This window comes from Oncorhynchus kisutch, linkage group LG8, assembly GCF_002021735.2.
Source record: "Oncorhynchus kisutch isolate 150728-3 linkage group LG8, Okis_V2, whole genome shotgun sequence".
In the NCBI taxonomy this organism is placed as follows: Eukaryota; Metazoa; Chordata; class Actinopteri; order Salmoniformes; family Salmonidae; genus Oncorhynchus; species Oncorhynchus kisutch.
Window position 1 is genome coordinate 66,582,778 of NC_034181.2, and position 27,855 is coordinate 66,610,632.

At 44.6% G+C, this 27,855-nt stretch overlaps 1 protein-coding gene across 1 annotated transcript; it reads right to left on the reverse strand.

The window, feature by feature from the left end:
* Nucleotides 1–2,090: 2,090 nt before the first annotated feature.
* LOC109895390 (cysteine-rich secretory protein LCCL domain-containing 2-like) lies at nucleotides 2,091–27,053 on the reverse strand. Its single transcript, XM_031830913.1, has 13 exons — nucleotides 26,868–27,053; nucleotides 19,947–20,337; nucleotides 16,340–16,458; nucleotides 10,730–10,862; nucleotides 8,726–8,841; nucleotides 7,980–8,242; nucleotides 7,731–7,858; nucleotides 7,512–7,642; nucleotides 7,341–7,384; nucleotides 7,155–7,227; nucleotides 6,692–6,767; nucleotides 5,074–5,204; nucleotides 2,091–3,929 (listed from the first exon to the last, which is right to left on the reverse strand). Exons 2-13 carry the CDS (start codon nucleotides 20,250–20,252, stop codon nucleotides 3,878–3,880), a joined length of 1,572 nt encoding a protein of 523 aa, XP_031686773.1. The 5' UTR covers nucleotides 20,253–20,337; nucleotides 26,868–27,053; the 3' UTR covers nucleotides 2,091–3,877.
* Between the last annotated feature and the right edge of the window lie 802 nt (nucleotides 27,054–27,855).

The following is a 27,855-nucleotide window of genomic DNA, read 5'->3' on the forward strand; positions in this document are numbered from 1 at the left end:
AGCGGAGCTTTGAGAAACTAAAAGAGTCCAAAAAGCTACTGCAGTTTGCCTTACCACTGACTGCTGGACATCAAGGGTAAGCACTTCTTACATGTCGGTTACATGTCACTTCATTGAAGATTTTTCGTTGTCTAGCGGTCTTCTGGACTGCTTTAAGTTCAGCAACAGACACACCTCAGAGAACATGGCAGAGGAACTGTTGAGAGGGGCCAGATAATAGCAGGTATATGGAAAAGTGGTCTGTTGTGTTAGCGACAATGCATCTAATATAACCAAAGCAATATAACATTTTTAAATGGACCCATCATCTATGTCTTGCCCACACAATCAACCTGATTGTAAGAGATGTTCTGAAGGTGATGAAGCCCACTGTGGACAAAGTGAAAGCAGCTGTGGAATACTTCCACAGGAGCACAGTAGGTGCTGAAAAACTAAAGTCTACACAACGCCAGATGGGGATGTCTGAGGTAAGGCCTAAACAAGACTGCACTACAAGGAATTCAACATTTTATATGTTGAAGTGGTTTCTTGAGTCAAAGGATGCCATCATCTCTACTCTGGCCCTTGTCAATGCACCTGTTGATGCTCTGACCCAAGAGGAATGGGAGGTGGTGGAAGAGGTGTGCAGAGTCCTGGAACCCTTTGAGCAGGTCACTGTGGAGATCAGTGGAGAGCGGTACAGTAAGCAGTTATTACTACATCATTATTTAATCCAGTATTATATATGTATATGAGCAGTGATGAGAATGAAGTATCAGTCGACAAAACATGAACCTGAACTAATAAGTTACTGTTCTCTCTTTTCAGCTATGTGACAGCCTCAAAAATGATACTCCTGTGTAAGGGTCTACAGCGAATCACAGCCAGCCGTCAGAGAGGAGCAAAATGTAACCACAGGACATGTGACAGAGTTGATGGACACCCTATGTTCATCAGGGGACAGAAAGTTCCACAGAATGGAATATAATCACGTGCTATCAGAAACCACTGCACTTGACCCCAGGTTTAAGAAGTTAGCCTTCAGTGATGCCAGAGCGATTGATGCCATAGCGATTGGCTCTTCAAAGAATAACCTCAGTAGCAGGGAGGGACAGCCCCAGCAGTCAGCTGGCTCAGGCACCAGGGCAACAGGAAGAAGAGGGATCATATGGAGCAGAAGCACCAGCAGTAGTGCAAGAAATGTCTGCTGTTTGGATGCTGTTTGGCACAAAGGAATCTCTCAGCAGATGCCATAATGGAGGTCTGATCCTATTTGGAGGAGCCCCTCCTCCAAAGATCTACAGATCCTCTGAGCTGGTGGAAGAACAAGGCCTCTGTCTACCCACGGCTTACTAAAGTCATGACAAGGAGACTCTGCATAGTGACCACATCTCTTCCTTCTGAGAGGGTCTTCTCGAAAACGGGACAAATAATTACTGAGAGAAGAAACCGCATCAACATCTCATAAAGGCAAAATATGGTCAGCATTGCTGTGTGTTGCTGGTCATAACATGGCAGTAAAGAAGAGAGAGAAAAGAGGGACCAGTTTAATGTTTTCACTGGGATGCTGCAGTTTTGCACATTGTTATTTATCTTTCGTTGATATGGTGTAATATTATATTATGCTGTTCAGATTGTATTCGTTTTGAATGGTTAGATTTATATGCACTTAGTATATATACATTGAAAAGTTACACTTTAAATGCAAATGTTTAATAGCTTTTTTTTCATAACAAACACATACATTTTTAAATAAATTGTGGTTATGGTAGAGTATGATTTAATTTAATAATTTAATTAGAATTGTTTTAACACCAATCATAGTCAAACTATCGCAATCTGTGTGACTTGAAAAAATACAAAACATTTTTTTTTAAAGCGCCGTTTGGGATCCAAGCCAGCTCACTGAAAAGAGCAGGAATGCCCATCACTACTCAGCATGCCTGTCATGTCACTGCTCCAGTTATGTGATCTGGCTCAAGATGTGTTGTTGTATTTGGATTGTTGAGAAATAAGTATTTATGCTAAATTGCTATAGGAACATGTTTCTACTACCTAGGAAAATGTACGTATTATATCCTACTATATCCAGTGTACAAAATAAACTTATATTCTAAATATTTCAAACTTTAATTCTTTTCAAATTGTGCCCAAAAAATACAAAACCCATCCAATGCCTATAAACACCATACAAACTAGACAAACAAACAAAATAACACATCACATATATTTAGAAAGAAGGCCTACAGCAGAGAGAACAGTTCAGAAAAGACCAATCAAAGTATTTACACTCCATTTCCAAAGCTGTACAAACCATTAACATTTCCCTCCAATGTACTACAAACCTAGCGCAGCGACAAGACTGAGGTAGCCTAGAAAGATGAGAACTAAAACAAAGAGAGAATGGCTGCACTGTTGTCCAGTCTAGCCTAGGGATAGATAGAGGATACCTAATGTCCTTCTGTAGGAGACCCTAAACCTCCAGCATCAATTTACATAGATTTACTCTGCTCTCACGACAAAGTCTCAGCATTTAAGAGGATATTCCCCAACTGAAGCCTGCCTCTGCCTCTGTGTGCCTTCCTTCTGGATAAGTAACTGGGTATGAGTGGTTTAAACAGATCCATGTTCTGCATCCTCTGTGTATTTTACAAATCATTACCTAGTCATGAATCCTAACTGAAGCTAAGCCTGCTGATAGGAACACTTGGCACACCTTTCTCACATTGGACTGTATAAGACCCTCTTTCTACAAAACCTACAACATTCAACTGTCTTAAGTGGGGATAAATTCAACCTATTGTACAGTATTTATATTATTCAATCAAAACACATGGCATCAAGAGAGGAAAGGGGGGAAGAAAGCAGTGAGCTATTATAAATACAGAATCATTTTTCAAACAAGAACATCGTTCATCTGTGAATGCCCTCAGATGAAGCCAGATATGCCACCATTTTGAAAGCCCTGCCCACACAGGCTCCCATTGCCTTCCTGAGCTCACAGTGGACAGAATATTGCTACAATGTTTTTGTACCTTTACCAGATCGTCTGAACATTATTGACACTGGAACAAGTACAAGCTGTATTCAGGAAAGGTTTCTTTTCCTTGGAGGTATGCCTTCCCCTCCTCCTCATTCCCCTTCCCTTCCTACGCAACCCCTAAGTCTGTCTGTCTCTGTCTGCCTGTCTGTCCACTGTGAACTCATCCAGCATGCCAAACACAGATCCTCTCCTAACTCAAGCACCATGGCCTTTCCGCCAAAGGTAAAGACAACGATGAAAGCATTAATGTGTTAGGAAAGCAGAGACAAGCTACAAAATACACTATGAACACATATAAAACTGTCAATATACAGCCATTTAAGAAGAACAAAAATGAATTAATGAAATCTGTACAGAATGATTAAATACAGTGATCAATATACATTCCTGTGTATGGAGACCAATGATTCACTTTTGTATTAAGAACATAAAATATAAACAAATATGACATATTTGATTTGAAACCTAACTACATGTCAAGACGCAGAGTTCCAGCACCAGCTGTTCTATTGGTCTTTGATGTTACACATCATTTTGCATTTAACGCTTGTGTATCTTACAAAAATAATCTGGAGTTTAAAGGTGAGAAAGGTAGCAGAAGACAGAAGGGTTCTTTGTGATGTTAGCCACCGACTTTGAGCAGTCAGATACTGTTTATTAGCTAAGAGGGAGAAGTGTCGGTTGGTCCAATGGAAAGTTCTGCTTCCTCCCAGAGTGGAGGACAGAGACAGATGGGAGGAGTTGCCATGGCATCAAACCTATGGGCACTTCCTGCCCCCAGATTGCAGTAAGAGCAGATTGGGGATCTTGTTAGTCCCTGAACCAATGAGTGGGAGGCCCTGAGATGGAAGAGACTCACTCCCTCACAGCAAAAACACGGAACGAGCCACCCTCTGGATTGCTCTTACTGCAAAAGAGAAGTGAGAGAGATGGTTACATTGAGCATTCATTCATGAACTCAAAACAGTTAACCAGTGTCCTTTCAACTCATTAATAAGATAAAGTGACATAAATCTAAGAAAAACAAAAAATAATATAAACCATATTGTTGTCAAGTCAGTCAGTTGTTTTGTGGACCAAATGTATTTTTGGCTCCAATTCAAGGCAGCCTGTTGCTCATGACATCCTACAGTAAGAGTAGCGTAATCACAGTGGTCGTACCTGGAAACATGACTCAAACACTGTCTCATTGTTAACCATGCTGTTATAGTGACTGACCGATCTTTCCAACAACCACTATTGTGCTGGGCCTGATGGCTTTGTTATTAACTCAGTAGTGGAGAGGCCTTGAAGGCCTGCCAATCTCAGTAATGCCAGGATGATGCCCGTCCCATTGGCATCAGATTGGCTGCAATTACCTGCAGAGGGAAGCACTGAGTCAGCCGCCGACAGCTTTTCCATCCCCGGGTAAATGGATAGGCTGTGATTATTTCCTCCTTATTAAAGAACCATCCACCCAACCAGCTACGTGTACGCCCCACTTCCTAACAGCTGGGTCATCACTTGGACAGAAGTCAACCTCTGGATCAGTCTCTGTCACACCAGGGGTTGACTGTGTATGGCCATGGTTGTAATACCATACTGTTCCCTGTCACTGACAGCCCATGTCCTCACTCACACTAAGGTCAAGGTGAGGCTCCCAGGTAGGGGACCCTTGATTTCAGCATTAGATTTCACTGTACTATAGCTCAGCTGATTTTGGCCATGCAGCACTTTGCACACTCCATTGAATATCCGGGTAAAATAAGCAAAGAGTTCATGTGTGGGCCGTCCGCACACCAAACCACACCATTACTCTTGCACGCCTGTGTGCCAAACATGGACTTGGCGCCAATGGCTTCCGTGCTTGAGCCCTAGACCTCTGTCTGACAGGGGAGGGGTGTGTGAGGGAAGGGTAGGGAGAGGGCAGGGTAGGGAGAGGGCAGGGTAGTGAGAGGGCAGGGTAGGTAGAGGGCAGGGAAGGGAGAGGGCAGGGTAGGGAGAGGGCAGGGTAGGGAGAGGGCAGGGAAGGGTATTTTACAGGGGAAGAGGAGGGTAGAGCAGGCACCCACCTCTCTGACTGGATGCCGTTCTTCAGGACACCAACATAACTCTTCTTCTTATCCAGGGCCAGGACGTCCACGTAGCCCCCGCCGGCTTGTGTCACCCCGGCATGGATGGCTGCCCGGCAGATACTGGAGCGCTGAGGGAGGGGGGATCAGAAGAGAGGGTTCATTATACCTCTCGTGATATCAGATACAGCAATCATGGCTTATTATTCCATTTCACTATATCAGTAATGCTTATTGTATTAGGTACAGTACAGGAACATACAGTGCACAGAGCCACACCAAATACAGTCACTGTATTCGTTTCCAGAGCATTCAATATGTACAAATCCTATACATATGCATGACAATAGCAAGGCTGAAGATGATTACAGATTACAGATGACAGACAGCAGCAGAGAGCTGTACACTCCACACATGGTTCTGAGGCAGGGCATGGTGCCTCCTGTCCCCCAGTCCAAAGCACTGAGTCTGGCTCCAGCGTGTCACTCAGCGTAACTCAGGCCACTTTCTAGGGACTTCTGTCATGTCAATATAGGCCTGTTCCTCTTCTCCTGCTGTGTTTTGCTGTGTGTTGGCACTGTGAGTGTTTAAGGGTTAGAATCAGGCTCTGCCCTTACAAAATACAGTCATTAGGCCCTGTTTGAGATCTCTGGGAAACTGCTGTGTCTAGTTGGACTACATCTAAGTGAAATAATGTTGGGAAAAAACAAGAGTCAACAAGTTCATTCGAGGCAACAACACTTAAAACATCAACTTCATCTAACTGGGTCAATTTAGGTCCAAAATGGTTCCCAGGGGAGCGTCATTATTTGTTTCGCTCCTTTCTCACATTAGCTTACACATGCAACTTGCAACTTAGGTCAGAGGTGATTTTAGAATGACATATGGCGTGTCTCCAACGGCATATTATTCTCTATATAGTGCATTCCTTGTCACTAGAGCTGTATGTGTCTCTGGCCAAAGGTAGCACTCTGTATGGAGTGTAGTGTATCACTTGAGATTTACCCTCGGGTCATTAGGAAGTGAAAGAGGTGATCTGACAGGAACTGAGGTGATGTGACAATAATGGAGATGACAGTGTGTCCCACTGCTCCTCCCTCTCTGAGACTGGTCTTAAAGCCCTCTCCTGACAGTCCCATGCCTCAGACCTCAGGCCTCAAGCATGCAATCTCTGGGCCAGTTATGAGTCAGTTAATCCGCCAGTCAGGGCTGAGCAGCTGTGTGTGGTCGAACTCAGCACTGGGCGAGACATTACTGGCGACCATTACCAGGCCTGCATCACCAGTGCTCCCATTCCAACTATGTTCACACCGCTATTCAGAAGTTGCTCGTGGTCGCCTCAGGCCACAGCCTCTTAAGTGCTCAACGGGGCTAGACCGCACTCATCTGCTGTCCAACATAAATCAGCTCAGTGTTCCAGTCAGATACAGTTCTCTGGGGAGCAGACACACTGAGGTGTATCTGTCTGGCAGGCCCAGTGGGGACAAACGTTTTGTCCTCTGTCAGTATGACCTCTCAGCCTTTCAGCATGGTCAGGATGATAGGACAGGCATGGTGAGGATAGGACATGCATGGTGATGCCATTCTGGTATACCCAGTGACTAGGTCCAGCACTTACATCTGTGTAGAAGCTGTTCCCAACCACCGGAGCCCAGTAGGATGGCTCGTTCTTGCAGTTGGCAGGACAGAATACTCTGAGGGAGATACACATTGAGATTGCATTATTATTGACAAATACAATTGAATGAGCAGACCCACGGTTTATGTTGCAACAATGAGAAATGCAGGATTTATGCACGAATTTGCCATTTAGTTAAATGTAATGTATGTCATGTTATGAATAACCCAGACACATTGTCCATAGAACTTCTGTAGAACAGAGGAAAGACTGGCGCTTCCTTCTAGCAGAGTCTGCATGTTTAGGAGATTCCAGTGGTTTTGTAATGGAGGTATAAAGCATTTGTCCCAGAGCAGGAATCTGACTCTAATTAGATTTTGCTTACAAAGCAAAGCCCTTAATTCACAAGTCATCACTTCTTGTTGTGCGTGTGAAACATGGTGGGGGGAGAGGAGCTGGGCACCTTGGGCAGTTGGAGTAGGGCTTCTTGAAGGGGCAGATCTCTGCCACTGTTGCATAGCAGTCCACTGATTGTCCTGTGGTACAGAGAGGAGACATACGCCATCAACAGCTGCAAAAGTCATCAGGTGAAGAAACTAAAAAACAAGGGTGTGCATGCTCCACTTATTCTGGAAAATGTGTGACTTACTTTCCACTTTGGCCACCACAAATGCATTGCCAGCTTTGTATTTACTGTGAAGAGATCAAAGCCAGGCATTAGAAGACCATTACATTTCAGGAAATCATTCATTTCACAAACCATGAATGAGCATAGCAGGCAGAATGACAACAGAAAATAAAGACTACCAGAAATATCTACCTGAATGACTCAATGCCGTTCTTTGTTGCCTTGACAAAGAATGGCAACTTGTCTTTCCTTGTAGTGTCCACCAGACCACCATTGTTATTGATGATTCCATAATGCATAGCAGCACGACAGATACTTGATTGCTAGAAAAATAGAAAAATAATCCTTAGAAACACATTCAGGCATACAAAATGTATAGTGTGAAATGTTGGACTTGAGTGTGAGACTCACCACATCATAGAAGAGCGTCCCCCACACTTTCCCTTTCTTGTTCTGGCAGTTAGCAGGGCAGTTGAATCTGTTGCAGGTTGCTCCCTTGCACTTGTCACGCATTTTGGTCTCACACTTGATGTTTTGAGCTGTGGACGACAAATCAATTACTGGTCAATAAGGGATCTCAGTGGCATTCCTTACCAAACAATACATTAAAATAGTCAACTCTGAAAGCCCCCAACCACGATTCCCACTAGTCAAACTCACCCAGGAAAGTGCTGGTGGGAGCCTTGGGAGTGGAGGGCTTCTTGGGAGCAGCAGGCTTGGGTTTGGGTCTGGGGACAGGCTTGGCGGTGGTGCGGGGTGACATGGGAATCTGAGCTTTCTCCACCTCGTTCATATCCTCAGTCTCAGAACGCTGAGAGTCTCCCTTGAAGCAGAGGTTGTCCCTGCAGCTTCCTCCGTAGCTAGGAGGGCACCGGGAGCATGGGCGCCCATGTTGGTAAGGGGCCTCTCCGATCCAGTTTCCCCTGGGGAGGAGGAAGGAGCACAGTGGTCAGTTTGACTGACTGGAAACTAATCAGCACTCAGCCATCACGGCACATGGCCTAGTAATTATTCACGTGTTCTTTGCACATTATCACACACTCTTAAATCCCTGAGTCCAGCTGGATAATGAAAAGCCTCCTGCTCTCCCTCTGGAAATGAAACGAGGTCTGTCTGGAACATTCTGCTTAGGACCTGTTTCTCTTTCCCATTCCTTTATTATTTTTGTATTTCAACTCCTGCTGGAATTTCAGAATTGGCCTCAATGTGTCGTGAAATACTTCTTAGACAGACACTTTAACTGTAACATTAGACAGAACCATTCATACCCTGACATGTGCCCTCAAAAGCGTTTGGTATTAGGTAAACACCCCATGTGGTGGTAAGAAGTATGTAAAACAGAACACTGGAGACATGATGTGTGATTGAGTGGGGAAATGAGAGTAACGTTAGTGAGCTGGTCTTACTTGGGGGAGTAGTTACAGACGAGGTAAACAGCGTTCTCCCAGATCTCCCCCCACACGTTCATCCTGGGACACACGTGCACTGCACACCCCACACGACTAGTGGTGGCCCAGACCAGCTGCAGAGAAGACAACACTTCTATTAACATTGTTATTATAAAAGGACATTCGCATTGCTGACTCGTTGTTCTTTCTATGACCACACATCCATCTCCACCGATACAGTTCCTCAGCTCCACATAAAAGTGCAGACAACTGTACTAGCTGAAACTATTTGATTTGGAGCCCTGCAGCTCTGCAGCCTTTGAAAGGGCCTGTCATGGGTGGCTATGGAGATCTGAGAAAAGCCTCACAGACATATCTGTAGGAAGCACCATGTCACTGTAGACCTCTCTCTTTCTTTTTTCTCACTCCTCTCGCCCCTCATAGATCCCTCATTACTGCCACAGGAAGTGGCTCCCATGCTGGGGTTTGGAGGCAGATTGATGGGGCCCCTGAGATAGACGTCGAGTGTGACCACAGTTTGTTTGTTTGCGACGTTCTGTGATCATTCTCATGATCCAGTTTAATAATGTAAATAAATGATACTGGCAGTGGCTCGGACCGAACAAAGACAACTCTGGACAGACCCACTTCCTCTGTTAATATGGAGAGGTAGTTAAATCAAATCAAAGTTTATTGGTCACGTGCACGCATACGTTACAGTGAAATGTTTGCTTGCAAACTCTCCTCAACAATGCAGTACAATAAAAGTATCAATCAAGAATCAAATGCCAAATACAAAAGTGAAAAATAGTAATACAGTTTATTTTATTTTTTTACTACTTAAATGTAAGCTACAGGCAGCACCTATGGATTTGACACCAGGGCAGTCCTACTACTGAGAGCTTGTTATGTGACTCCAATACCACTCTTTCCCCCTGTACCCCAAATTCTTCCCTATATTTCTCTCTCTCTGACTCTCACTCCTCCCCCCCCCCATCTTTCAGGAATGTGTTTCCCTTTCCTGGGCCAGTGAGAGGCCACAGGCAGTATTGACTTAGAGACAATGACTCAGCATAGACACCGCACTGCTACACCACTACAGCATACACAGAGATATGATGATGAGGGCTGGAGCCTGTGGTAAAGCTCTGTGTCATCCCAGAGAGAGACTGTGAGGATACTGACCCGGAGGGGCTAGCATAACCTAGCTTTGCAGTGTTATGGTAGGGATTGGACCCCAACTATGCTACGCTACGCTAGTATTCCTAGAAAATGAAAGGCAGAAACAAGGACAGGGCGTTCAGACATGGCATTGTTCCCCGCATTGCTGCATTACATCTTCAAAGGAATCCAGGTCAAACACAGAGATGATTGGTGTGTCTGGGAAGTGTTTCCAGATGCTAGCGACCTGGTTTCCCGTGTGAAGTATGCAGATACAGGAGGATGAGTCGGGCTGTTTTCACAAACCCATCCCAGCTACAAAGTAAAGTCTATGAGGAGAGGAAGCCAATTCTCCCTCTTCATCCCCCTCTTGTCCCTCTCTTCCCCTCTCTGTTTATCTCTCTTTCTTCCCCTTTGTTTCACCCTTTCTGCTGTGATGGTTTAATGGTCTTGAGATGGCAAATAACTTCCCCTGTCACTACACTACTGTGCCCCCATGTGGTCCTATGGTAACCACACTGTTTAAAGCACTCCCCCTGTTTTTAGTTAATGGACACCCATTGAAGAGGCTGCAGGCAACACATTGTTTTTACACAGGACCTGAATACCTGCAGCAGCATCACCTTTAAAAGTCACGTGCTGTCCATTATATACTGATGGTAGAGAGGAAACATATGACCTTGAACACTGCACAGGCTCATACACAGATCATCTATATTAGTTCAAAGGAAACCTGTAAAAATACAATTTCATATGGAATTAGATCCAAATGTGGTTTGCTGTTCATTGTAGAACTGTTGAGGGAAGTACTCGCTCCAAACTCAGAACTCCCACCCCCTTCCTCCCCCAGCCAAGACTCACCTGGGTGTAGTGGGTGCACATGGGCCCTGAGCAGCGGTCGGGACACCAGGGATTGCACTCATGTTGGTAGGGGTAGGTGTAGTCCTTCACCTCATCATACCAGGCCTGGACGTGGTAGGCTGGGGAGCGGTATCTGCAGACACGGAGGGAGCAGCATCAGCCTCAGCAGCACAGAGAGCTCATACAGGAGGACCTCCAGCTGCCATTTGAGGAATATCTGAGGGGGCTGCCAGGTGCTTTGGCTGGGCTTGAGACGCACTGCAACAGCCTCCCCTCAGGCTCCCCTCTGGCCTTCACTGATTAGTCCGGTTCTGACCTAGCAGACACACAGACACACTCACAGTCTGTTTCCCTCCAACACTGGGGAACTCGAGCCATGCTGAAAAAAAATTACAAAAACTAAACATGGCTCCACAGGCTGTCGAATCAATTATGGCCCTTTATTGTAAACATCTCTTTTTACGGTACTGAAAAGTGCTGAGACTACAAACTGGCAGCAGAGAGGGAGATAAACAGCCCTGGCCGGTGTTGGCATCAGAAGAGAGAGAAAGGGAGAGGGGGTCTGTGAGAGAGTGGGGTAGAAAGGGAGAGAGGGGGTCTGTGAGAGAGGGGGGAGAGAGGGGGTCTGTGAGAGAGGGGGGGGGAGAGGGAGGGAGAGAGGGGGTCTGTGAGAGAGAGAGGGAGAGGGGGTCTGTGCGAGAGGGGGGAGAGAGGGAGAGAGGGGGTCTGTGAGAGAGAGAGGGAGAGAGGGGGTCTGTGAGAGAGGGGGAGAGAGGGAGAGAGGGGGTCTGTGAGAGAGGGGGGAGAGAGGGAGAGAGGGGGTCTGTGAGAGCGCGAGCGAGCAGATTCCTGGAATGGCACCTACTGAGGTAGCCCTCCACTGTCATACACAAAGAGCCCTCCACTGTCATACACAAAGAGCCCTCCACTGTCATACACAAAGAGCCCTCCACTGTCATACACAAAGAGCCCTCCACTGTCATACACAAAGAGCCCTCCACTGTCATACACAAAGAGCCCTCCACTGTCATACACAAAGAGCCCTCCACTGTCATACACAAAGAGCCCTCCACTGTCATACACAAAGAGCCCTCCACTGTCATACACAAAGAGCCCTCCACTGTCATACACAAAGAGCCCTCCACTGTCATACACAAAGAGCCCTCCACTGTCATACACAAAGAGCCCTCCACTGTCATACACAAAGAGCGCTCCACTGTCATACACAAAGAGCCCTCCACTGTCATACACAAAGAGCCCTCCACTGTCATACACAAAGAGCCCCACTGTCAGGCTGCAATGCTCTGAACACCCTAACAAACACACAGCACAAATACATACACTGAGTATACCCAGCATTATGAACACCTTCCTAATATTGAATTGCACTCCCCCCTTTTGCCCTCAGAACAGCCTCAATTTGTCAGGGCATGGATTCTACAAAGTGTCAAAAGCTTTTCACAAGGATGTTGGTCCATGTTTTAAATGTTTTAATTTGAGTCCATTAGCAGACGCTCTTCTCCAGAGCAACATACAGTTAATGCATCCATCTTAAGATAGTTAGGTGGGACAACCACATATCACAGGGACAGAAAGTATATTTTTCTTCATTAATGTAGTTGTCAGTAGAGTCAGAGCTAGAAGGGGGGTGGAGTGTGTGTGGGGGGTGTCACATTATTTTTGTGGGAGGGGGGGGGGGGGGTCGAGGTGAGGAGGAGGATTATTTAAGATACTGTTTGAAGAGCCTAAAATATTATTTTGTGTCAGCCCAATTGAGACCTCTGGTGTGTTGGTGCAATTCAGAATACGAATCCAAATGGAAAGACATGGAGACTACTTTGACAGAGATACACATAGTCAGTTTGGGAAAATAAGGACATGGTAATAGAAATATACAATAGACAAAATCAGTGGATTAATTTCTCTCTGAAGACACGGTTTAGGGCAGTTAAGCAAAATAATTTAGACAGAGGTCAAACTGCTGAGTTGGCCCGCATATGACCCCAGCTTCATCCCTGCAACTCGGGAGAGCAGATTTAAACAATGGACGCAGAAAGGCATCACATCATTCAGTACAATTACAAGGAATGAGGACCTAGAGAACTTTCAGGACCTAAGTAAAAAACATGGCTTGGATCAACAAGATTTTTACAGATACTTACAAGTTCGACACTATATCTTAAGGGAGATAAAAGTGATTGACCCTCAAGCAGCTATTTCCAATCTTTACTTGGGTTTTCAATCCTCAAAGAAACAATCAACAAACTATATTAAACAGAAACAGGAGGAACTTAACATTGAAATAACTGATGAAACATGGTTGAACATATTAGAGACTCAAAGCTCCACCAGCTCAAGGTCATGGAGAGAATTCTGTTGGAAGAATGTTATACGTTTCTTCATAACACTTAAACTGAAATCAAAAGAGACTGGCTCCCTACACCCTTGTTGGAGAGAATGCGGGCTATCAAGGGTGGATCACTCTCATATCTTTTGGTTCTGCCCCACAATCAAAACTTACTGGGGAGAAATAAGATCTAACATTGGAAAATTATGGGATTTGACATAGAACAAACATGGATTTCTTTGTACTTGGGTGAAATACCTGACAACTTACACAATAGAGAAAAGTACCTCTTGAAGGTCCTACTGGCAGACAGTAAAAAGGCTGTCACTAGGAAATGGCTACAAAAAGACCCTCCCACAGTGACACAATGGATAGACATTGTAAGAGAAATACACCGCATGGAGCGTATGACCTTTGCTTTAAGAACTCAACAGAAGAGAGGTCAGGAATACTGGGGAAAATGGGTTTCGTACTTGAAAATGGTCTAATTCAAAGATGATGTCAATGTAACTACTCTGATGAATGTATGATGTGCTGTAACTGACAGATCTTTTTTGTGGTTCTTTTACTTTATTTGTACTTTCTTTGTGTTCCTCGATAATAATAAAAAATATATATACAGTGGGGAGAACAAGTATTTGATACACTGCCGATTTTGCAGGTTTTGCTATTTACAAAGCATGTAGAGGTCTGTCATTTTTATCATAGGTACACTTCAACTTTGAGAGACAGAATCTAAAACAAAATTCCAGAAAATCACATTGTAGAATTGTTTAAATATTTTTTATATATTTTTTTACCCCTTTTTCTCCCCAATTTCGTGGTATCCAATTGTTTTTTTTAGTAGCTACTATCTTGTCTCATCGCTACAACTCCCGTACGGGCTCGGGAGAGACGAAGGTTGAAAGTCATGCGTCCTCCGATACACAACCCAACCAAGCCGCACTGCTTCTTAACACTTCTTAACAGGCAGTTATCCCACTGTTCCTAGGCCGTCATTGAAAATAAGAATTTGTTCTTAACTGACTTGCCTAGTTAAATAAAGGTAAAAAAATACTTTAACTTTTTTTTTTAAACACAGCGCGCATCCAACCCGGAAGCCAGCCGCACCAATGTGTTGGAGGAAACACTGTGCACCTGGCAACCTTGGTTAGCGCGCACTGCGCCTGGCCCGCTACAGGAGTCGCTGGTGCGCGATGAGACAAGGATATCCCTACCGGCCAAGCCCTCCCTAACCCGGACGACGCTAGGCCAATTGTGCGTCGCCCCACGGACCTCCCGGTCGCGGCCGGTTACGACAGAGCCTGGGCGCGAACCCAGAGTCTCTGGTGGCACAGCTGGCAGCTGCAGTACAGCGCCATTCACCACTGCGCCACCTGGGAGGCCCATTGTATGATTTTTAAGTAATTAATTTGCATTTTATTGCATGACATAAGTATTTGATCACCTACCAACCAGTAAGAATTTCTGTTTCACACCTGTTAGTTTTTCTTTAAGAAGCCCTCCTGTTCTCCACTCATTACCTGTATTAACTGCACCTGTTTGAACTCGTTACCTGTATAAAAGACACCTGTCCACACACTCAATCAAACAGACTCCAACCTCTCCACAATGGCCGAGACCAGAGAGCTGTGTAAGGACATCAGGGATAAAATTGTAGACCTGCACAAGGCTGGGATGGGCTACAGGACAATAGGCAAGCAGCTTGGTGAGAAGGCAACAACTGTTGGCACAATTATTAGAAAATGGAAGAAGTTCAAGATGACGGTCAATCACCCTTGCAAGATCTCACTTTGTGAGGCTCCATGCAAGATCTCACCTCGTGGGGCATCAATGATCATGAGGAAGGTGAGGGATCAGCCCAGAACTACACGGCAGGACCTGGTCAATGACCTGAAGAGAGCTGGGACCACAGTCTCAATGAAAACCATTAGTAACACACTACGCCGTCATGGATTAAAATCCTGCAGCGCACGCAAGGTCCCCCTGCTCAAGCCAGCACATATCCAGGCCCGTCTGAAGTTTGCCAATGACCATCTGGATGATCCAGAGGAGGAATGGGAGAAGGTCATGTGGTCTGATGAGACAAAAATTTTGCTTTTTGGTTTAAACTCCATTCACCGTGTTTGGAGGAAGAAGAAGGATGAGTACAACCCCAAGAACACCATCCCAACCGTGAAGCATGGAGGTGGAAACATCATTCTTTGGGGATGCTTTTCTGCAAAGGGGACAGGACGACTGCACCGTATTGAGGGGAGGATGACCAGACCTGAACCCAATAGAAAATCTTTGGAGGGAGCTGAAAGTCCGTATTGCCCAGCGACAGCCCCGAAACCTGAAGGATCTGGAGAAGGTCTGTATGGAGGAGTGGGCCAAAATCCCTGCTGCAGTGTGTGCAAACCTGGTCAAGAACTACAGGAAACGTATGATCTCTGTAATTGCAAACAAAGGTTTCTGTACCAAATATGAAGTTCTGCTTTTCTGATGTATCTAATATTTATGTCATGCAATAAAATGCAAATGAATTACTTAAAAATCATACAATGTGATTTTCTGGAGTTTTGTTTTAGATTCCGTCTCTCACAGTTGAAGTGTACCTATGATAAAAAGTGGGAGCTGCACTCCCGTATGCATCCAAAAGTTGTCTGGATGTTCTTTTGGTGGTGGACCATTCTTGATACACACGAAAAACACATCAGTGATGCAGTTCATGACACAAACCGGTGCGCCTGGATCCTACTACCATAGCCTGTTCAAAGGCACTTAAATATCTTGTCTTGCTCATTCACCCTCTGAATGGCACACATACACAATCTATGTCTTAATTGTCTCAAGGCTTAAAAATCCTTCTTTAACTTGTCTTCTCTCATCTACACTGATTGAAGTGTTTAACAAGTGACATGAATAAGGGATCATAGTTTTCACCTGGATTCACCTGGTCAGTCTGTCATGGAAAGAGCAGGTGTTCATCATAATGTTTTGTTCACTCAGTGTACATCCACACACAACAGCCACACTACAGACTCACATAAACTCGGTAGCAGACAGCACAAAGCACAAAGTGTGTGTGTGTATATGTGTGTGTGTGTATATGTGTGTGTGTGTGTGTGTGTGTGTGTGTGTGTGTGTGTGTGTGTGTGTGTGTGTGTGTGTGTGTGTGTGTGTGTGTGTGTGTGTGTGTGTGTGTGTGTGTGTGTGTGTGTGTGTGTGTGTTTGAAGTGTACATGTGTGTATGCATGCGTGTGTGTGTCATATTGTCTTACCTGCCCCAGTGAACAGCGAGGTTCTGACCGATGGACATGAGCAGGTCATTAGGTCCATGTTCCCACTGGCATGCCTCTGCCCAGTGAGTGGCTGACCTCTCCAGCTCATCATCCCAGACCTGGAAACACACAAATAACACTGTTAGAACACAGTTGTAACACTAAAACTCACACATTTCAGTAACATTAATGACAGCAAAGGGGTCCACACTGTGCCACACTCCAACATATGATCAGTGAACAGTGAGACAGACCCATCAAAACTACCTTCATCCTTGACCATCTCCACAGCTAGACTTACCCCAGCTGCTTTAATATCAGGCCACCAGGTAGATCCCCTTCATATAATAACTGCTCCTCCTGTCTCCTCATAGCTACCTACCTAACCACAAGCTACCTTTGCCTCTGCTAGCCCTCTTTCTTCCCAAGGAGCTGAAATTGATCTGGATACAAGTAAAACATTAGCTTTAGCCCAGGAAATGTGAGTGGAGCAGCGCCTGGCCCCACTCCACTACAAATCCCCAGCAATCACAGCTGAATTAGGCATATTTCCTGAGCGGGTTTCTCTCTCTACCCGTGGAAAAGAACGTGGAAAGATGGGATGCAACTCATCTCTGCCACCACTCTCACCACTTGGATATGGGGGAGGAGGGGGAGGAGAGGACTGGTACAGTGTGGCACCTCACAGTGTCTCTCCTCAGTACATTTCCAGGCCATTGGTGGTCACCACCACACATACAAATACACACACATACATATGCATGCCCGTGACTATGCCAGCTCGGCTATACCCCCAGTCCTGTCCTCAGAACCAGGCCTGGCAGAGAACAGAAGAGCAGGGCAGAGGGAGGCCTACCCTGTCTTCATTCACCCCTCTCTGCAGTGTCTGACTCCCAGCAGGTAGTGTAGAGTCAGTGTAATTATCCTCCCAGTAAGCCAGCTCCTCTCCAGGCTGCCAGCAGTTGACTACCATGAGCTCATCTTTTCCAGGAGAGAAGATTGTTGTCGTGTTGGGTTCTAGCTTGAAACATACTTATTCATGTTACCATACTAGAACTTATTGATTACTTTACCTGTATAATGAATGAATATGTTGGGGTCAATGTAGGGTGGATAGAACCTAGGTGTAGGGGAAGTTACTGAGTGAGACAAGGGGGAGTGCAGAAAGTTTACATTCTGTCAAAACATGGTATTGTTAAACATCATGGAGCCTAAGGAGGGAGGCAAAGGGCAAACAGTCTGGTTTCAGTCACTGTTAAGGTAGGACAGTTGAGGATTAGGAGGGAGCGAGGAATTCGGCCCGAGGTCAGGTCAGATGAAGTGAGAAGGAACAGTCATATTACACACACATACTTCCACACCCAGGAAGGTTCTAGCACCAGGCAGGGCCATGGCTACACCAGTGAGGGGAACCAATTAAGTTCCTGACTAGCAACAGAGATGTTGCTAAATTGTAATTACTTCACTTCTATGGCCTATTTATTGCTTTACCTCCTCACGCCATTTGCACACACTGTATATAGACTTTTTTTCTCTCTCTATTGTTTTATTGACTGTACGCTTGTTTCTTCCATGTGTAACTCTGTGTTTTTGTTTGTGTCACACTGCTTTATCTTGGCCAGGTCGCAGTTGTAAATGAGAACTTGTTCTCAACTAGCCTACCTGGTTAAATAAAGGTGGAAAAAAATAAGAAATTACTGTATTGGCTGTCTAGATGTGCAAGGAATAGACTGCGCCTAGTAGGAAGGTATAAATATTTATTCTTGTGTAATCCTATCTTTGTCTTTGCAGCTGTATGACCCAGTGGGTGAATACACTTGGTTTGAGCTTTTTCTAGATGTCCATGAGTTTTTATTCTGTTTGTTCAGAACCTAACAGTAGTAAAAACCAAATCCCTCCCATTGAATGTGGAGCCTATAAACACTCACCTACATTATATCGCTGTCTCATAAACACAAGACCTTGGTATTTCCTGAGCAGCAGACTGATGCTGACGTTTACCTCCATCTCTCTGTACTATCTAATAATAAAATATATTTATCACGGCCAGCAGGGTCTGCCATTATCAACTCTGAAGCAATTAGGGATTTTTCACCTTGTCGGCTCAGGGGTTCGAATTAGCAACCTCTCGCTTTCTGGCCCAATGCTTGAACCGCTAGGCTACCTGCCACGCACCTGCTATTCATCAGCTTTCTGTGCCTCCAGCTAGTGAAACAACTTCCAACCCGTCACTTTGACCATGTATTCTGCATGTAATAGAGGTTGTTGCGCTACAGTAGTGTGTGAATAGTGAGCCTCTTTACAGTGTGTTGACAGTGTAGTTAAAGCTACAGTACAAACACTACTGTTCAAAAGTTTGGGGTCACTTAGAAATGTATTTTTTCTTAAATAAAAAGCACATTTTTTGTCGATTAAAATAACATCGAATTGATATACAGTGTAGACATTGTTAATGTTGTAAATTACTATTGTAGGTGGAAACGACTGATTTTTTAATGGAATATCTACATAGGTGTAAGAGGCCCATTATCAGCAACCATCACGCCTGTGTTCCAATGGCACATTGTGTTAGCTATTCCAAGTTTATCAAGGATAAATGATCATTAGAAAACCCTTTTGCAATTATATTAGCACAGCTGAAAACTGATTAAAGAAGCAATAAATCTGGCCTGCTCTAGACTAGTTGAGTATCTGGAGCATCAGCATTTGTGTATTCGATTACACTCTCAAAATGGCCAGAAACAAATAACTTTATTCTGAAACTCATCAGTCTATTCTTCTTCTGAGAAATGAAGGCTATTCCATGCGAGAAATTGCCAAGAAACTGAAGATCTCGGACAACGCTGTGTACTACTCCCTTCACAGAACAGCGCAAACTGACCCTATTCAGAATAGAAAGAGGAGTGGGAGGCCTTGGTGTACAACTGAGCAAGAGGACAAGTACATTAGAGTGTCTAGTTTGAGAAACAGACATCTCACAAGTCCTCAACTGGCCGCTTCATTAAATTGATCCCGCAAAGCCCCAGTCTCAACGTCAACAGTGGAGAGGCGACTCCGGGATGCTGGCCTTCTAGGCAGAGTTCCTCTGTTCAGTGTCTGTATTCTTTTACCCATCTTAATATTTTATTTTTAATGGCCAGTCTGAGATATGGCTTTTTCTTTGCAACTCACCATTTTTTACCTGTAATCGAACCCACAAATGCTGATGCTCCAGATACTCAACAATCTAAAGAAGGCCAGTTTTATTGCTTCTTTAATCAGAACAACAGTTTTCAGCTGTGCTAACATAATTGCAAAAGGGTTTTCTAATGATCAATTAGCATTTTAAAATGATAAACTTGGATTAGCTAACACAACGTGCCATTGGAACACAGGAGTGATGGTTGCTGATAATGGGCCTCTGTATGTAGATATTCCATTAAAAATCAGCCGTTTCACAGCTACAATAGTCATTTATAACATTAACAATGTCTACATTGTATTTCTGATCAATTTGATGTTATTTTAATGGACAAAAAAATTGCATTTATTTCAAATACAAGGACATTTCTTAAGTGACAACCAAACTTTTGAACGGTAGTGTACATTTCAGGATTGCATGTCTCACCATGTACTCCATGTTGGATGCGGTGGGGTAGACTTGTCCCCTCAGTTTGTTGTGCAGTTGTAGAATCTCCCCGCGGTCTGTCCACTGGATGGCCCGTCGGGTCCTAGTACCCACTGTGTTATCGGTGCTGTTCTGGTCATCCTGGTACCGGCTCAGTAGTTGCCGCAGCTCATTGGAGTCGGGCAGGAAGAGGGCAGCTCCTTCCCTGGCAGAGAGGACCAGGAGGTTTAGGGTGAGGGTGAGGGCAGAGAGCCAGCAGGGCATGGCAGCAGTCATCTCCGGTCTCTGGGACGGGTCTCTGGGCATCTGTGTCTAGGGCTCTAGGCAGGCTGGGCAGACCACAGTGGGCAGCCTTGTGTGAGCTCTGGTCCTGAGCACAGCAGACTCGATGCTGTGGGGAGAAAACACACTGTGATTCGGCCAGCCAACAAAACAGGCTACAGAGTAAAGCACATGGCCAGACACCTTTGTTTAACCAGGTAATAAGCTAGTTGAGAACAAGTTCTCATTTACAACTGCGACCTGGCCAAGATAAAGCAAAGCAGTGCGACACAAACAAACACAGAGTTACATATGGAATAAACAAACGTACAGTCAATAACACAATAGAAAAAAATAAAGTCTATATACAGTGTGTGCAAATGGTGTGAGGAGGTAGGCAATAAATAGGCCATAGTAGAGAAGTAATTACAATTTAGTAGATTAACACTGGAGTGATAAATGAGCAAGGGCTATATACAGATGGACTATGTACAGCTGCAGCGATCGGTTAGCTGCTCAGATAACTGATGTTTAAAGTTAGTGAGGGAAATATAAGTCTCCAGCTTCAGCCATTTTTGCAATTCGTTCCAGTCACTGGCAGCAGAGAACTGTAGGGAAAGGCGGCCAAAGGAGGTGTTGGCTTTGAGGATGGCTAGTGAGATATACCTGCTGGAGCGCATGCTACGGGTGGGTGTTGTTATCGTGACCAGTGAGCTGAGATAAGGTGGAGCTTTACCTAGCATAGACTTATAGATGACCTGGAGCCAGTGGGTCTGGCGACGAATATGTAGTGAGGGCCAGCCGACTAGAGCATACAGGTCGCAGTGGTGGATGGTATAAGGGGCTTTGGTAACAAAACGGATGGCACTGTGATACACTGCATCCAGTTTGCTGAGTAGAGTATTGGAAGCTATTTTGTAGATGACATTGCCGAAGTCGAGGATCGGTAAGTTTTACGAGTTTTACGGTAAGTTTGGAGGCGTGAGTAAAGAAGGCTTTGTTGCAAAATAGAAAGCTGATTCTAGATTTGATTTTGGATTGGAGATGTTAAATATAAGTCTGGAAGGAGAGTTTACAGTCTAGCCAGACACCTAGGTATTTGTAGTTGTCCACATATTCTAGGTCAGAAGCATCCAGGGTAGTGATGCTAGTCGGGCGGGCGGGTGCGGGTAGCGAACGGTTGAAAAGCATGCACTTGGTTTTACTAGCATTTAAGAGCAGTTGGAGGCCATGGAAGGAGTGTTGTATGGCATTGAAGCTCGTTTGGAGGTAGTTAACTTCTTGGTGACAGGGGGGCAGTATTGAGTAGCTTGGATGAATAAGGTGCCCAGAGTAAACTACCTGCTGCTCTGTCTCAGATGCTAATATAAGCATATTAGTAGTAGTATTGGATAGAAAACACGCTGAAGTTTCTAAAACTGCTTGAATGATGTCGGTGAGTATAAGATAACTCATATGGCAGGCGAAAACCTGAGAAAAATCCAACCAGGAAGTGGGAAATCTGAGGTTTGTAGATTTTCAACTCTTTGCCATTCCAATATACAGTGTAAATGGGGTCATATTGCAATTCCTACAGCTTCCACTAGATGCCAACAGTCTTTATGTCACGTCCTGGCCTTAGTTCCTTTTTTATGTCTCTATTTTAGTTTGGTCAGGGCGTGAGTTGGGGTGGGCATTCTATGTTTTCTATCTCTACGTGTTTGGCATGGTATGGTTCCCAATCAGAGGCAGCTGGCAATCGTTGTCTCTGATTGAGAACCATACTTAGGTAGCCTGTTTTCCCATTTTGAGTTGTGGGTGATTGTTTTCTGTTTTGTGTGAGTACCTGACAGAACTGTTGCGTTTTGTTCTACTTCTGTTTTTATTTCAGTGTTCCGGTTATAATAAACAACATGGACACTTACCACGCTGTGCATTGGTCCGATATTTCCTCCTCAGAAGAGGAGGAGAATCGTTACAGAATCACCCACCACCAAAAAAGGACAAAGCAGAGTGGTAACCTGGAGCAGAGGGTTCTGGACTCCTGGACTTGGGAGGAGATACTGGAAGGCAAGGGACCCTAGGCACAGACTGGGGAATATCGTCGCCCCAAGGAAGAGCGGGAGGCAGCGAAAGTTGAGCGGCAACGATTTGAGGTAAGGCAGCGCAGAAGGCACATGAGGCAGCCCCCCCCCCGTGCTTACCGTGGCGGGCGTCATTCTGGTCAGGCACCGTGTTATGCGGTCAAGCGCATGGTGTCTCCAGTACGCGTTCTTAGCCCGGTGCGCTACATCTCAGCCCCCCACAAGTGCCATGCAAGAGTGGGCATCCAGCCAGGGCGTATTGTGCCGGCCCAGCGTGTTTGGTCTCCGGTACGCCGTTTCGGCCCAGGGTATCCTGCTACGGCGCAGCGTGCTGTGTCTCCGGGGCGCTGAGAGGGTGCAGTGTGAATGTGGGTATTGAGCCTAAGGGAGAGGTGCGAGTGGTATGCACCAGATCTCCAGTGCTCCCCCACAGCCCGGTCCATCCGGTGCCTCGTTTATCAAACGCACTAACAAAAGAAGCTATTTGGACATAAATGATGGACATTATCGAACAAATCAAACATTTATCGTGGAACTTGGATTCCTGGGAGTGCATTCTGATGAAGATCATCAAAGGTAAGTGAATATTTATAATACTATTTCTGACTAATGTTGACTACACAATGAGTGTTTGACAGTGATGAGTGGTGGTCCGCGGACCCATAGCGGATGCAGGCAATAAGGCAGTGATCGCTGAGATCCTGATTGAAAACAGCAGAGGTGTATTTGGAGTGCAAGTTGGTCAGGATAATATCTATGAGGGTGCCCATGTTAACGGATTTAGGATTGTACCCGGTGGGTTCCTTGATGATTTGTTTGAGATTGAGGGCATCTAGCATAGATTGTAGGACTGCGGGGTGTTAAGCATATCCCAGTTTAGGTCACCTAACAGAACAAACTCTGAACATAGATGAGGGGCAATCAATTCATTCCCTGGTGTCCAGGGCATAGCTGGGAGCTGAGAGGGCTCTATAACAGGTGGCAACAGTGAGAGACTTATTTCTGGAGAGATTCATTTTTAAAATTAGAAGTTCGAACTGTTTGGGCATAGACCTGGAAAGTATGACAGAACTTTGCAGGCTAACTCCTCCCCCTTTGGCAGTTATATCTTGACGGAAAATGTTGTAGTTGGGTATGGAAATCTTCTGATGTTAACATGCATGAAACCAAGGCTTTTTTGATTACAGAAGTCAACAAATGAGAGTGCCTGGGGACACGCAGGGCCTGGGTTAACCTTCACATCACCCGAGGAACAGAGGAGGAGTAGAATGAGGGTACGGCTAAAGGCTATCAAAACTGGTTGTCTAGTGCGTTGGGGACAGAGAATAAAAGGAGCAGATTTCTGGGCGTGGTAGAATAAATTCAGGGCATAATGTGTAGAGAGGGGTATGGTGGGGTGCGGGTGCAGTGGAGGTAAGCCCAGGCACTAAGTGACGATAAGAGAGGATGCATCTCTGGACGTGCTGGTTATACTGGGTGAGGTCACCGCATGTGTGGGGGGGTGGGACAAAGGAGGAATCTGAGGCATGTAGAGTGGGACTAGGGGCTCCGCAGTAAACTAGAACAATGATAACTATCCTAAACAACAGTACACAAGGCATATTGACATTTGGGAAAGACATAAGAGAGGCATAAAGCAATCACAGGTGTTGATTGGGAGAGCTAGCTAAGACAACAACGGGTAAGACATAACAGCTAATCAGCTAAGACAACAACAACAGGTAAAATGGCGATGAATGGGCAGAGAGGGTCGGTTAACTACACACAGGGTCTGAGTTCGGGGCTAGGGCCGACAGATTAAAAAAATTTAAAAAATTAAAAATAAATGGAGTACCGTGATAAATGAACAGTCCAGCAGGCATCAGCTATGTAGCCAAATGAGTGGTATTACTCCATTTCAAAGGATACACTCTCTCTACAAGGCTTTCAGTAGTCAGACAATATCTCATAAATATAATCTCCACATTGTACCTGATCATCTTCAGTTTGGCCAAATCCTTTCAAAGCTCTTTTCAGCTCTTTCATAATACAGAAATTAGCTGGGGATATCCTTTCAGATCCATAATAATGATTTAATTGTAATCTTCCATCGATTGCTCAACACAGTGACCAAGGAAATTCACTTTTACTCAGCCCCTTTGGAACTATGAGGGGCAAAAGAGCCACCAATTGTGCAAGTTCTCCCACTTAAAAAGATGAGAGAGGCCTTCAACTATGACAGACAAAATGAATTTATTTGCAAATGAATTTATTTGCAAATGATGGTGGAAAATAAGTATTTGGTCAATAACAGAAGTTTATCTCAATACTTTGTTATATACCCTTTCAGTCTTCACAAGGTTTTCACACACTGTTGCTGGTATTTTGGCCCATTCCTCCATGCAGATCTCCTCTAGAGCAGTGATGTTTTGGGGCTGTTGCTGGGCAACACGGACTTTCAACTCCCTCCAAAGATTTTCTATGGGGTTGAGATCTGGAGACTGGCTAGGCCACTCCAGGACCTTGAAATGCTTCTTACGAAGCCACTCCTTCGTTGCCCGGGCGGTGTGTTTGGGATCATTGTCATGCTGAAAGACCCAGCCACGTTTCATCTTCAATGCCCTTGCTGATGGTAGGCTTTGTTACTTTGGTCCCAGCTCTCTGCAGGTAATTCACTAGGTCCCCCCGTGTGGTTCTGGGATTTTTGCTCACCGTTCTTGTGATAATTTTGCCCCCACGGGGTGAGATCTTGCGTGGAGCCCCATATCGAGGGAGATTATCAGTGGTCTTGTATGTCTTCCATTTCCTAATAATTGCTCCCACAGTTGATTTCTTCAAACCAAGCTGCTTACCTATTGCAGATTCAGTCTTCCCAGCCTGGTGCAGGTCTACAATTTTGTTTCTGGTGTCCTTTGACAGCTCTTTGGTCTTGGCCATCATGGAGTTTGGAGTGTGACTGTTTGAGGTTGTGGACAGGTGTCTTTTATACTGATAACACGTTCAAACAGGTGCCATTAATACAGGTAACGAGTGGAGGACAGAGGAGCCTCTTAAAGAAGAAGTTACGGGTCTGTGAGAGCCATCTTGCTTGTTTGTAGGTGACCAAATACTTATTTTCCACCATATTTTGAAAATAAATTCATAAAAAATCCTACAATGTGATTTTCTGGATTTTTTTCTCATTTTGTCTGTCATAGTTGAAGTGTACCTATGATGAAAATTACAGGCCTCTCTCATCTTTATAAGTGGGAGAACTTGCACAATTGGTGGCTGACTAAATAATTTTTTGCCCCACTGTATCAGTAAACATAACTGCAGATATTTCATTAAAGACATGAATTGTCCTTAATGGCCCTGGATGCCATAGTGATATATAATCTGGGTGGAAAGAGAGCAATCAGTCAGGTTCAAGAAGTCCATAATCTCTGTGGCCTCTCTCTGATACTCATCTGGCTGACCTGATTTTGCATTTAAAAAATCTAAAACAGTAGAGGGAGAGAGGGAGTAGGGAAGAACTACAGCAGAAAGGGTTATTAGTTAATGAGAGAGAATGATGGATAGAGAGATGAAAATAGAGGGAGAGAAAGCCAAATAAAGAGAGGGGGAGACAGATGTAGAGTTCTTTACTAAAACAGAAGATGTTAGTATGAAAATGAGGAAGTGTGTGGTTCTCATCCTCCTTTGCCACAGCACACAAGGCTCACAGGGCACAAGGCAGGCTCCCAGCCTCAGCCTCATTGACCAGGAGAAGACAAACAGCAGGGCTACTAAATCAGCCGGCAGGAGAAGGCATGGCAGAGAGGGAGAGAAGTAAAGAGAGAGAGCAGTCATACCACTGCTCCATGCATCCTTCAATTCCTCCTCTCTCCCTCAGCCTGAAACTGCAGCTTGAGGTCTGACGGCCGGTCTGTGTCAACACACTGTCACAGAGCCAAGCAGCCCCAGCCATTGATGGGAGCCAGCCGGCTGGCCTGAGGCAGCTCAACCATCCCACCACACCCCTCTCTTTGTGTCCCTGCCTACATTCTCACACCAGTCTTTATTTCTGGGCTTTTCTCATGATTCTCATGAATGTTATACCTGAGTGACAGACAGAGCAGCCAGCCAGCCACACACACACACACACACACACAGCTCTCACCTGGTGGCTCTGCAGTAGCTCTTCTGTTCTATACTGCCCCCGATGTCAAACCCAGGAGTGTCACACATCAACACAACTCCCCTTGGACAAGTAGACAACACATGCTCCTAGGTAAACCTGACTCAAAATAGCTATATTATTGATATAAGCTACATACTGTATGCAGTTTTCATTAAATTATTCTCTAGGAATTGACACCTGGGATTGACATTATTTCACAGAAGTAGAAATGTGGACAGTGATGATGGCTGGAGCACTGCACTTGCATGTGTTATAACAATGTTCAAGACAATATTGAAATAAGTAGTGTTTCATGACAAGCTAATTAATTTACAACAGCATTAAATACATTCACATATTCTTAGCAACTCTGAACATTATAAAATGTTTGAACTCAGTAGCACCCAAAAGCATAGAATTACATGGTGAATACATGTTGCAGAATAAATATGATTAAATGTAGAAAAACACGCTAACCTCAATCACTGACAATTATCCGGCAATTATCCAAAAGCTTCGGCACCGGTTGAGTATTTCCCGTTTGCTAAATTGGTGCTGAAGTGGAGCTGTACTCGTTGGCTGCGGTCCTAGAGGGCAGAGTAACTTTGTGAGTGTTGACTGACTTTACAGCGGCATCTCAGTGCTTTATATAGAGACCCCGCTGAACGAGCGAGGAGGGAAACACATTTGAACTCTTCTTTATTTAGTCACTCCCACAGCTCCCTCCTCAAGATGGCTATGTTCTTGGCAAGCATCCTGCGCTCTGACGATTGATGTCGAAAGGAAAACGCAAAGTATGTAATTCTCTACGAAACAGTGCAATCGAAAAGCGTAATAGTGTTTTGTATTTTTAGAGTTTAATAACTTTTCTGTTTCTTTTCCAATTCAAAAGTGTTGCCAGAGTTTCTTCAAGACAGTTCATCGATAATTACCATTAGCCTATCATACAGATTATTGCATGATTGTATATCATTATAGTCGGATACATGTAAATATAATTCCACCTACGATATTATTATAATTTGCTCTATTTTGAAAGTGATAGTAATTTGTGTATAACTTTATTAGTATTAATAATGATCTCTATAGTTGTATTATAATATATCCTTCATATGATATGATAGCTGGTATGATATATCAGTTTATGGTTTTAGTTTAGTTTATTAATTCGACCATTTAAAAAAACAAGCACACATAAAACTTGAAAAAGCCATACATGTGCATGAGTAAAATCATCGAGGATAACATACAATAAAGTCTGGGACTTATTTCCATTGAATTCCACAACTATTCACTTGTTGGCTTTTTATTTTGATGCCTTGCTTTGATGCCACTCAAGGTATGCCATGATAGAATGTCCTCTTTCCATAGCAGAGTGGAGGGGCAGTTCGGTTCTAAAACAGAACAGTTGTAGATCAAACAGGAATGAAGAATAGGGGGTGCTCTTACTGCACTCGTCTCTCTT